Source organism: Dermacentor albipictus, chromosome 1 (genome assembly GCF_038994185.2).
Source record: "Dermacentor albipictus isolate Rhodes 1998 colony chromosome 1, USDA_Dalb.pri_finalv2, whole genome shotgun sequence".
Taxonomy (NCBI): Eukaryota; Metazoa; Arthropoda; class Arachnida; order Ixodida; family Ixodidae; genus Dermacentor; species Dermacentor albipictus.
This window is the reverse complement of record NC_091821.1, coordinates 241,487,430-241,500,291: the sequence shown is the minus strand read 5'-3', so window position 1 is coordinate 241,500,291 and position 12,862 is coordinate 241,487,430. Positions and strand designations below refer to the sequence as shown.

The 12,862-nt window shown below is 47.3% G+C and overlaps 1 protein-coding gene across 1 annotated transcript; it reads left to right on the top strand.

Annotated features, from left to right (window-relative positions):
- Positions 1-7,902: 7,902 nt before the first annotated feature.
- LOC135901643 (snake venom vascular endothelial growth factor toxin-like) lies at positions 7,903-11,481 on the top strand. The gene is made up of 2 exons (XM_065431501.1): positions 7,903-8,543; positions 10,953-11,481. Exons 1-2 carry the CDS (start codon positions 8,313-8,315, stop codon positions 11,175-11,177), a joined length of 456 nt encoding a protein of 151 aa, XP_065287573.1. The 5' UTR covers positions 7,903-8,312; the 3' UTR covers positions 11,178-11,481.
- The last annotated feature ends 1,381 nt before the right edge of the window (positions 11,482-12,862 follow it).

Here is a 12,862-nt window from a genome sequence, read left to right as displayed (position 1 = left end):
CAAACAAGGTGTGACTGACTCGTCGCAGGAGCGGCGACACCGCAACAAGTGCCGCTGCAGGTCCGGAACACGTCCGGAGGTCCGGGCCGTTCCCGCTCTTCAATCGTAAGTACTGGTCGTGTGATTGAGTGGGCGGTTATCACTTGCACAACGTGTTCTTTTTCTTCTTGACAAGTATCCGGCTTCTGAGGGAGATAGTTGAAGCGATAACTGCCGCAACTCCTGTCACCGGTCACTGTACCACATGCCTTTTATTTTTTCCTCGGCGACCATACACAAGTTTATACGAAAAATAATGTTTTTTCTCCTGGGGCTTTATGTGTCAAAGCCACGGTATGATTATGAGGCATGCCGTAGTGTGAGGCACCAGGTTAATTTCGACCACCTGGCTTTCTTAACGTGCCCCCCAGTGCATGGTACACGAGCTTTATCACTTTTTATTTTTATTTTTTCATTTCGCCCCAATCGAAATGGGGTCGCCGCGACACAACCTCCGTAACAGTGCGCCAGTAATTGCATAGTAGCAATTACCCAACAATGTTTCCTGCACACCGCGAAAGATTTACTTCGTTTCCTTGTCGAAATTCTAATATAGTTTTTGACTTCAATATGAACTCCAGTGGAAACTGTCCTATCAGAGCAAACAAAGCAAGCGGTGCGTGCGTGCACGCGCGCGCGGATGTACGTGTACACACAAAAGTTACGACTTCTCAGCAACAGCGCGATAGGCATTTACGGCTCACGTCGATCAGCAACGGAAAAAGACAAATATTGCGACGCATATCCGGTAACACGGTATTGTCGAATGAAGCTTAGTGAAGCCTAAAACAGGCACTGATTGCAATGACCACTTCGCACCACCCCGCGTGGGCTGTACCTCCGGCTATAGCGGCATACACTGGCAAAAAGAGAGGCTTGCCTCGAAGCTCGACAGTGCCCTGCAATACCTGACACACAGGTGGAAATTGAAGGCTGTTTCACTTGCTCAAACGTGACGGCAGCCTGCTAGCCAAGATAACGCGGAGCGGTTGTTCTCTCGCACGGGAATTCGAAACGCCTCAGCGCTTCAAGCATACTTGCGAATTTTATGATCAATTTAATCTCAACTCGGCGTTTAGGCCTGTTGTTTCACTAATCGATAGGAAAGAATAAATAAGTAAAGACAACGCGAGCTTGTGCTTATTTGAAGCCAGAGTCTGCCCTATATGGCATCAAATCAGTTACAAATAATAGTAAAGTCCTTTCTCCCGCATTAACTAAATAATAATAATAATAATAATAATAAATAGCGTTGATGTGACCCATGAGTGGCAGTGTAGCAAGCCTGGCGGACAGTTTGCATGGAGGCTTACATGACGCAGGTGAGGTCGACGGGCTGTTTGCATCCCGGGACAGAAGGACAGAACAGGCCGCTCGAAGAGGCGACGCGTCACCTGAATCTTTTCGGTCATTGGTCATTCTACGAGCTGCGTGTCTTTAACACATTTTCGTACGTATCCAGAATTTTTGACACGCGTAACGAGCACACATTCAGTTCGCAACGTGACATGTGATCCAACGTTCACCACGCGACATGTGAAAGCCAACAACGTGACCGTACGGCGAAGTTTAGAGCGCATGAAAAGACGGGGTCACAGAAAGGCCTGGTGCACACAGGCGCTGATTGAAAGAAGCCCGATGTACTAGAAATGAAGTTCAGTAACACAGCGCTTTAGGCGTGTTGGTATGACATGCTGAAGTTTACAGCGCACGAAAAGACGAGGGCACAGAAAGACCACGTAGCACGTCTTTTTGTCTCCTCATCTTTTCGTGCGCTCTAAACTTCACCATGTCGTACCAACATGCCGAAAACGCTGCGTGACGGTGATCGTATACGGACGCAGCTGAACTCGTGTTTTATGGCGCACATCGCATGGCGCACGTTTTCTGCGAGAAGTTATGCAGAAACGAAACTCCAGTGGAGTTGTCTAAGTATGCATAAACATACCCCCAAATTTCAATTGGTACACCCGCAAACTTCAAGTTGATCTACTTCTAAATTTAAAGTTGGCCCATATCCGTATTTTTCCAGCTGGCCCACCCTCAAATTTCAAGGTATAGCCCACCTTTACTATAGACATCTCCATGCATGTTCTATGGAGCCCTATGTATCCCTATGGATATCAATAAATCTGAGCATATGGGTATTCTCTCTGATCAATTTTAACACGATATTGTGAAGAGCCCACTGTCGCAGAAAATCCTGTGCCGGCATTCAGCGTCAGCATCCCAGTGCGCGAAAATCCCCGTATATATTTATAGCATATGTAAATGCCGCACCTGGTTATATAACATATGGTATATGCGGGTTATATAGCCACACCATTCTATCACTAAAGTTGCTACTACCTTATTTTACATTCTTGACAAAGTTACGTTCCTCGAAAGTTTGAGAATGACAGCTCACAAACAAATGTCATCAAACGAAGCACTGGCAGTGCATGCCTTTTATGTTAAATCTTCCCAGACTAAAATATTAAAAGTGCAAAACAATAACAGATATCCGAAAATGGTGTAATTTTTTGGCGTGGCTGTGCACAGCCTCCGGGACCACCCAAGAGGCCGCGTTTTTTTAACCAGGAAGCTCGCCTTCGTGCATCGCGTTCGCCGCCTTCCAGGTAAACATTAAGGTTACATAAGCTGCCGTTGTCGGGAAGCGTGAGAAGCAGCCAGGGATGTTTGAATGCTATCTCGTACCACTCTTAAAGGCGAACCCAAGGCGTCCTCCGAATTTGTTTATATCTTTTTTTTAATTGTTCCTTATCACTTATGAAACTACCAATCATCTACATTTACACAACTACAAAGTTTTAATGTCTTAATTTCGCAAACGATGCATTTTTGTTCAGATACAAGGCATTGCACTTTTCGCAGGACTGACAGATTTTGCCGGGGTACTCGTCAAAGAATGCTTACGCATTAATATATACCCGTGTTATTTAGTTTTGAAGCCAAGTACAAACAAGTGCACCACTCCAGAATTGTTGAAAAGCTGTAGGAAATGTTCCAGAAAAACTAATAAATTCGTATTCGCATTCGATTCGGTGTCATATATATATATATATATATATATATATATATATATATATATATATATATATATATATATATATAGTTATGGCTGAGGAAATTACGTTGGCCCAAGTAGTGAGATAAAGAAAAAGAGTACGAGGTACGTTGGGTAATAAGCACAGTATATGTGACTGACGTTTCGGCTGGTGGGCCAGCCTTTGTCAAAGTCCTATATATATATATATTTGAGTCGTGTTTGGTTCACCTGGAAAAAAAGAAAGAAAGAAATGCAAGTATTCGCATACGTCTATTAATTTTGATTCAGTTAGATACCTTTACACCACCCATTACGAAATTTGGCGCCGCGTTCTTGCTCACAGCTCCTTTCGCTGAAGTTACGCCGCTCTTGGCCACCTGCACGACCGCCGGCACTGTAAGCTGGGCTTATAGCAACGTTACCTCGGCTGCGCTTTATGGTCCGAGCTCCAAAGTTTGTTGAGTCCCACCCACGGCGATCCTCGCCTGTACAGAAAGAGAGAGAGCGCACCCGTAGTATGTGAAATATTTTGCTGTCCATTGCTGTCAGCGCAACAGCGCTTTCGAAGCCACTGAAAAAGAAGAAAGAAAGAAAAAAAACAAAAGGGAGGGGGGTGCGTTGAAAAACCAGACTAAAGAAAACTCCTTTACTTAGCTGACGTAGCAATGGCGGTATGAATTATAATGTACTATATGCTTAACGACACTTTGTGCCGGCACAAAACAGGCCCTATATAGCGCTCTTTAAAGGGCCCCTCACCAGGCGCCACTGAAAATTTTGGTATACACTGGAAGTTGTTACGTGTCCTCTAGGGAGCGTTCTGCTACAAAAAATTTTCAAATCGGTTCAATAATAGCCGGGATAAAAATATTTCAGTGACCCGAACTCATGATTTTAGCAGGCGGGCTCCACCGCCAAGCAAGACGCTCTCTCCACTCGCCCTGTCAAGACTACGCAAGCGAAATTCCTTTCCTGCATTCTCCCATACCGGACCTTGAGGATCGCGTGACGCATACGTCACAGGCCCCGCCTTCATTTTTTTAGCTTCTCGCTTTTCTTTTTTCGGCGCTACGCACTTCCGCTGACGGCGTCGCGCGCGAGGTGTTGTCTCGTTCGCGCAGCGCACGATGTTGCGCGCTGTGCACAAGGAGACATGACTAGCGGTATAATTCAGTGCTACACGAATACTGAGGCAGAACAAGCGGATCGCAGAGCGTGATCACGCGCTGGAACACGGTAGAAAGTGGCATAGTTTCGGTACCTACGCACGTGACCGCACGACTGTGGGAACAAGCAGACGAAGCGGAAGTAATCTCCCTTGCTTCTGTACGAAGTGAAAACAGAAAAAAACACGCAGACATTCCCTTCGTCTGTTTTATTATTTCTCTAAACTTCGTCAATTCAAGCAACAGATCGCACAGATAACAGATGTTGTCTTGAATAATTCTCGAAGTCACATGTCCCCACGAGCGACCTCACACTGCGGACACGATTACGTAGGCGCAGGGGCACTATTACGTCACCGTCCAGCTTTTAGCGCGCCGGCCGTGAGTGAAGAGGGAGACGGCGTTCGGATTGAAATTTCAAATCTTTCCGCGGCGCGTAGCGATGTAATACTTTGCAGACACGATTGTTATCGCGCAATGTATGCTCTGCGCTTGTCAGCTCAAAATGGCCAGACCTAGTGAGGGGCCCTTTAAATGGAGTAGTCAGACAGCACATTTAGAAGCTCAGAAATTGCACGCCGCCGATAACTCGCTCATACGACTATGTGACAGCACCTCACTCAAAACACCTGGCCAATGAGGTCTCCAGAGGGCACCTCGCTCGATACTGCTCTTCACAAATGGAGTGATTGCTACATGTGCATATCTCAGCATGCCAAAACATTAATACATTCGTTATGGTGCCAAGACTTCGTCTACGAAAATGAGCGTCAGTAAGGAAAGAAATGCAAAGAAACGTCGAAGACTGACACGAAGACACTAACTTTCGTGCCTGAAATGCACCTCTGGATCCGACAAAAGATTAGCAATACCTCACGCTTTCGTCGCGCAAAGGAAGTCGGCAGAAGAAACGACTTGGGTGATATGACGGCCGTACGTCTGTGGAACGTAACACAACGAAGCCTCTATTTTGAGCTCGTTGTCGTTTCCTGTGCCTGCCTCATTGGAAATTCCGTGCCCTGAGTAACTTAAAAATAGACTGAGACTTTCAATAACTAGCTTGCGCTCGGTTACATGGATGTTTTACTCGGTGTGCCGTGTATGAGAGAAAAATGTTATTAAAAAAAAAAAAGGTGAGTTCTTGCTCACTGCTACAGTGGTGCGCCCGTCGGTATCACAGCGAACAGAAACAAAGATAGCGTTTTCAGCCTGCAATTCATCGGTGATCCTGGGCGGGAAATGTTTTTGTTTTTGATTTCTGTGTACCACTTTAATCTGCTCGAGAAAAGCTACGCAGCAATCCCCTTGTGAATCTCTCGCGCTCTTCACTTTTGTTTGGCCGCTCATACATGGAGCATTTATGTCTTCGATTTTGTAAGGTATATTTTAAAAAAGTTTATATCAGGGAGATCAGAGAAAACCGCCTCGTTCCACTGCAGAAATCGGTGTCAAGCAGCATGTTGAGTTGAGCTGAATCTTCTTTTTTTTTTCTCTCTCAGAAACAAGTACATGGCTCATGCACATGATGTGAAGCTGAAAGCAGGAAAAAAGAAAGGGTTGCGTTGAGATGTAACTTTCTTTCAAATCACAAGATCATCATGGCGAACAGCGAAAACAAAGGGACGAGTGAACGGACAGGACAGACGCGATTTCCTGTTCGATATCGATAAACAATGCTTCAACTATTTGCGCATCTATCCTGTCCTTGTCGCTTATTCCGTCGTCAGCGCTATTTACCATGCTGAATGTAAACCAACTATAGCCGAGCTCAAAATCCCGTTTGAGGCGAGCAATGCAAAAAAATAAGACTTAATACAAAAGTTAAGTAAGGCGAATACAGCGTTATCAACTTAGTTAATAGTCAGCGCTGTGTTCGCCTTTCATACCTTTGCATGAAGTCTTATTTTTTGCGCTGCTCCTCTCAAGAATAGCATACGAAGTCGTCCAGGAAACCATCTTTCTCAAAACCCTCGTGCAAACTTTATGGTTATAGACGGCGGAACACCTCAGCGCCAATAGTGCACACGAAAAAGTGGAACAACGGCACGATTTTCCAACACAGAAATGATATACCAGCATCGATGTTAACACACAAATAACAGGAAAGTACTGAAACAAGATGTGCCGAAACAGATTAGGAAGTAAGAGCGATAACCTCATATTGTAGCAAAATATTGTACAAAGTCGTTTCAGGCAATGTTTGTAACTCTTTTACAGCGAAATTGAAGTTGTTTTGTGTAGCCGGTGCAGCACAGTAATGTCTACAAGCCATAGTTTGTTCGAGGATGAGGAACGAACTGGAACTGATCCTGCATGCCACATTTTATAGAAGCACTGTGTTCGCCTTATACACTAAATAAATCAGCGTCACTTTAACATCTTTTGCAGGAAATAGCAAATATTTGGGCACACAGTTTACTATTCACTGCTGAGTCGAACCCAATGTGCCAAAATTAGCAGCAAGCTAACCGACTAAGAGTATATTGCCGTTTGTAGCTTTGTCGAGAGTGCAATTATTTTGACACAACTATAATAATGAGCTCCATTTGTGATACAGTACGTTCAGTCAATTTTGCATGTGTCCCAGTGCGAAATTTAGGGGCTGCAATGACCCCTGTTCTACAGACAGCAGTGATATATTGCGACCCCATAATTAGTTAATCCATCTAACTCTATAGACTGAGCGCTTTTTATCGATACAATATAGGCAAAACGTGACTACGCGCTGCAAGTATGTACGCTTCATAAAAAAGAAAAAGTGAGGACACTACACTTTGAAATAGCTTCTGATAATGACAGAGCTGCATCTGTAAGCAAGAGATATTCTTATGTGCTGCAGCTCATATTCATTCGCCGGAAAGATTCATTTCGGACACATACGCATAGAAAATATCAGAGAATGGCATCGGAGCGTCATTTCTACGCACATTACGCGTCATGATAACAGAACAGTTCTACGATTACATCGATAAACAATGTTTGAACTATCTATAGACAACGCATGCAGGAGCATGGGCTTAACTTTATGCAGCTACAATAAAATGTGCCCCCAACTTTACGCGAAGGTTGGGTGTCACAGATGGCAGCAGTGCGTAAAGTCAAGTGATTTTATTCTCTGCAATGACTGAAGCGGGTATTCGTTTGCCTTATTGAACACATCTTGCATATTGTGATATCGCGCACCTATTCAAAAAAAAAAAATGTGGGCGTCTCTACAGCGCACCGCAGTATTTTGCCGTCCCGACGCACTGTCAGAGCATGCGGACACTTGTAGATTTGTTTCTGGAAACTTCAGTGCAAGAAATCCGCCCAGAGAAAGCTATTGTCGGAAGACCGTTATACACGCAGATCACCCACTCCAAACTGTGGCCCTCCTGCGATATGTTGATTCTTTCGTGGCGATTTAAGTGAAACGCGCGGGCAACAAGGGGCACCCTAGCGGAGGGTTCCGGGTTAATTTAATGACTCGTTATAACGCGCGCCGAAACCTCGGTATGCGCGAGCGTTTCTGCAGTGCGCCCCGATCCGAATACCGATGGCGAGAATCGAACCCGCCACCTCGTTGTCAGCAGCAGAACGTCATCGGGCGAGGCGGATCCGCTCTCAAACAGAACCACTCGAAGACGAGTGGTTCTGTTTGAGAGCGGATCCGCCTCGCCTGAAGCATCGCGCGCTCGGCGAGGGACTGGCGTCGCCACAACAACAAAGCCCCCGCGATCGGGTGCGCGCAGCGGAAGATGGGGACGCCCGCTGACAGCATCCCGGAGCGACCCTGCCGGGGAGAGCCAAGATCTCCGGCGGCGGGCCGTCCTGGAAAACTGGTTTCCTCGACATGACGCAAGGAGACGCCTCTCCCATTGGTGCTTGCCCGAGTTCCTGACATCACGCGGCGGAAGACGCCGCCTCGCCTCCGCGCGGTCCCCCGGCGGCAAAAGCAGTTTTGCCGCACGCACGCGGCGAGTGCAATCGCGGTATAACTCGGCGGCATATAACCATCATGGGCGCCCGGTCGTTCACCATTCGCCGAGCGTCGCTCGCCAACAGCACTTGTCACGCCAATGACAATGGCCAGCGAACACGAGCGCGTGGCGAGGGGAGTCGCCTGGACGGCGCTGCTTGTATTCTGCACGTGCTTCGCCGTGGGACTGTGCCGGCCGCCCAAGAAGTACGGCAGTCGCGACTTCCTGCGCGCCAGTCAGCACCTGCAGATGGTGCAGCGAGAGGCACGGTGCAAGCTTCCACAGCCGAGGACCCTCTGCGTGCCAGACATCTACCCGAATGGGAGCAAAGTGAGTGTCCGTGACTTGTTCTGTGTGTCGCTTCGCGTTGCGTGACATTTGCCGGCTTCTTACCACGTGCGCTCTCCCCTCCCTACCGGCAGTTCTAGGCAAGCTGCGCTTCCGAGTCTCGAGGTGAAGCTTGCTTTCTGCTGCAGTTTTATTTGTCCGAGAGGCATAAGAACCAGCATCCATCCGTCTTATTTTGCTTTCGTTTTTTAATGAAAAAGAATACAAATCATAATAAGACACTGAGGAAGACGATATCGGTGCGACAGCATCATCGCTTCGACAACAGAACTGTAGTGCTAATCCAAACGAAAGTAAGCGCGCCTCCGATGTATTCCCCGTGGGCGGGCCATTCCGAAGCGATCCACTTGCATCGCTCCACTCCACTCACGTGGGTACAGTTAGCATCAGGTGACGTGCAGGCGAGGCTCTGGAAACTCAGCCAAAACATCCGGATCGAAGGCGCGTATCACTCGATTGGTGAATCGGCAGAGCGACGTCACTGCGGACGACGCGAGTGGTCGAGAGGGAGCCGGCCAGTCCGCGGGAGAGGCGAATGTGTGTCAACAGCGACATGCGTTGCAACTCTGAGATGACTTTAGCAAACTTCTGCTAGTTCGTGCGGTGTTCTGTGCCAACTGGAACCTGTGCTTATGGTTAACCTCTCTGCGTTTCCTCGTCTTAATCATTTTTTTTCTTTGAGTGTAAAACGGGAGTGCGAGCGCGATACGGCCGTCATGCGTAGCCAGTTAAAAACACGTTGCGCAATGGTTGAGACGCCGGTTGACACTCGCCTCTGTGGCTGTTTCAGTAAGTTCTTGTACTTTATACAAATTTAATGGCAGATACAGTGCAGTGTGAAAGAACGACACAGGGGGAATTTGCTCATGCAGGAAAGTAATAGCATAAGAAACACAGCCAGGCATGTACCGTCATGCATCGGCACTATACTGTTCCGGTCTGCGCGTCCGTAGATCGCGCGCCTTGCGCTCGATATAGAACCAGGTACGCAGAACTATAACACCTGAAAATGGCTGGAAGTTATATTGCCGCGATACACTGGCAAGAAGGCATCGTCCAAGCACGCGCGATTTCTGCCGCCGGATAGAACATGCAGTGACGCACGTATACCGACAGAATTCCGTCTCGACACTTCCTGCAGGAGAACAGAGGGCGTCTATATCAGGAAGCTTGATAAACACACTGCGACATCACAAGGCCCTTCGTAATTGCCCATGGTAGGCACGTGCGCCAGTCGGTGGGAAACGCAGGCTCTTGACTCGCGAGGCGCAAGCGTGTTGGCGAAACATGTGTCTTTAATTGCCGAGAGCCTGACCCGCGCCGACCGAGATATATATTCTTGGCACGAGGCGTCTACCGAACTTGAACACATTGTCTAGACTGGCGAAGGCCACATGGCTAGAACGAATCGCGATAGGGAGTTGCGAGGTTTATGTTGCACTGACGTCGTGGAGCTGCGAGTTTTATTAGCACACAAAGTTCGAGTATAACGGATGTCGCTCGCTGCTATACTTCGTCACTTGCATGGCAACATGAGCGCTGGTTTTTCCCTTTGCTGTCATACTTCACTGCGCAGTAAAAATAGTAATTGAAATTTCGTAAGTGGGCTTACATAATATTGAATGCAATCTAGACTTCACAAAATAAACACTAACATGACATATAATAATAATAATAAAGAAGATCGCTCAGCCAGACAAACGCAGCACAGTATGAACGTATCATCGCTCTGAAACTGAACAGTGGCATTTGCTACAAACGAGTGCTTATACAGGAAATTCAGTCACACATTTTACTTCAACTATGGGAACTGGCTTCGCTTCCTCCTTGTAGCATGTATTCCTCAATTCACCGAATGTAAGGGATCGAACTCGCGTCAACAGTCATGCTCCATCTGCCACGAGAGAGGAACACCAAGATGATATATGGTTTCACACAACGCCTTCACTTTCCAAGCAATGCTGCGCTGACCAGTGTTGCAACACTTAGGATGAATTGTTTCAAGAAGCGCGCTTCATGACTGTTATATCAGAGTTCGCCATTGAGACTGTAGTACGAACATGCTCATCTTACCGTTACTTGGCGATATACACTCTCGAGCAGTTTCTTTTTTTAGGTTGTACAATTTCTAACCCTTGTACGATTTCGCAACCAGAATAGCAAAGCTTTATGGGTTCTCAAAAATTGCTCCCTATCTGACAGCGTCAATTACCGCGAAGCGTCGGCCCTGAAAATCCGTGCCCTGGGGCTCTGGCAAGCGCGTGTTTGAGTCTCGAGAGACATTGCAGTGAACGCAACTGCAGCAAATAGGGAGATCGCACGTTGTCATTGCTGTTGTTTCCCATCGAGCGTGAGTGAATAACCGAAGCCATTCACTTCTTTCTCCTGCAGCGGTACGTGCCCCACTGCACCGTGGTGCACCGGTGCAGCCCGGACACGGGCTGCTGCGCCACCGAGGACGAGCACTGTCAGCCCAAGAGCATTCAGGTGGTGGAGCGCACTTTCCTGGTGCTCGAGCTGGACGCCAGCGGCGAGCAGCTCACCAAGGTGGAGACGCTAGCCTTCGACAACCACACCGAGTGCGAATGCCGGTCCAAGTACGAACCCATCCGATGACGTAGCGCGCTGCCTAGAGAGACAGCGGAGCCTCGCCGGCCCGTCACGCTGGACACCGGACTCGCCCGCAACCCCGCAAGGACGCGCGGCCGCCGCGCACCCTGCGTGGACATGTGATGGCTTCTCCGCACCACTCGGCACGTGGGTGCCGCCGCTCAACTACTCGTTATTTATTGCCTGTGCTTCGTCCGTCATCGTTATTTATTACCACCATTCGCACCTGTTACACAGACGGAAGCCGACGCGCTCCTAGTCACATCATCCGTTATTTATTTGTAAATAAATAAATATCCGTATTTTTTTACACCTTGCCTCCCCTTGTCGTGACTGCGGCCTAACATAATCTATGAGAAAGTTTGTGCAAATGATTCAAAATCGCCATTCCTGTATTTCTTCCAAGCTGCTGCAATGGATTAACAACAGCAAAACACAGACATTAACTTTAGAAATGACCTCGTGTTGTATGAAAAAGATAATAAAGGTATTAAATTCCGCTTTCTTACACTGGCGATATAATGCGCGTTGTCTCACTGCAGTGGGCAATGCTCCACCGACTCGCTTCGTGGTGGGGCGCAAACACGACTCCTGATAAGAATTATCCACGTTTTCTTTTTTTTTAATGATTTTCTGGCTTCCCTGCACGATGTCGAATAACTTTGAGTGTCATATTCGCTACTTCGCCGCTCGCCGTACGAGGATAAGAAACAAAAAAGCTGACTCGAGTCAGCTTTTTTTTTTCTTTCTTGAGCGCGTCGCGATCGCGACGCACCCAAGTTTCTACGAAGCAAAAGATGATATCGTCACGGTAGCTTCTTGAAGCTCTTATAGTTACGTTTGCTACCGGCGCCTGGCTTGAATGCGATTGTGGACGCTTTTGAGGTGGCTTCCAATTAGTGGCTAGCTTACAGAAGTAACGTAACAGAAGGATTGACCTTTGTTTGATTGGCCATGTTAAATTCCCAGTAACCCTCGATGGCGAAAAAGCAGTTCAACGAATATTTACAATGTCAGTTGACCCGGAAGCTCTCTAAAAGTGGTAGTTACTACAAACAAGCGTGAAATTGGTAAACACTTTCAAAGGTTTATGGAGTTTGCTCTGATGCGAGTGAAATCGATCGATCACTGAACGCTTTACGACATACGACTTTCTGCACTTCTAGTTATTGACAGCTGAGTCAAATGCGACTGGACCAATAACAGCGCCAAATTGGGACGACAGTGAGTAGGACAGGGGGTCACTCCGCGCCAACTGCATAACCTGGGTGCTCAACCATCTGCGATTTCTCTGTAAATGTTTAAGCCGCTTCAGCAAAACACAAAAAAAAGTCGTTTTCCAAAACATTTCTTTTTTTTTTCACCAGCTCAAGAGCGTTCTCGTAAGGCACGAAAGTATACCTGGGGTGCTATAACGTAAAACAATGCCAAAATTTTCTATTACAATTCTGCAATCAGCCCTCCGCGAATGGTCAAAAACATTTTTGGACCACCTCCACTTCACCGGTCTGTCACGCGACGTCATGAAAACCGTGATAGCTTCCCATCTGATATGACCTGTACACGCTGATTATGCATCATTTGACAAGAAAAATAGTTATTTCCGATTCGACGCCTTTTCGCCATTAGCCCCCCGGCTATTGGTCAAAAGTTTTCGGGCTGAACCCACGTCCCCTGCCTGTCACGTGACG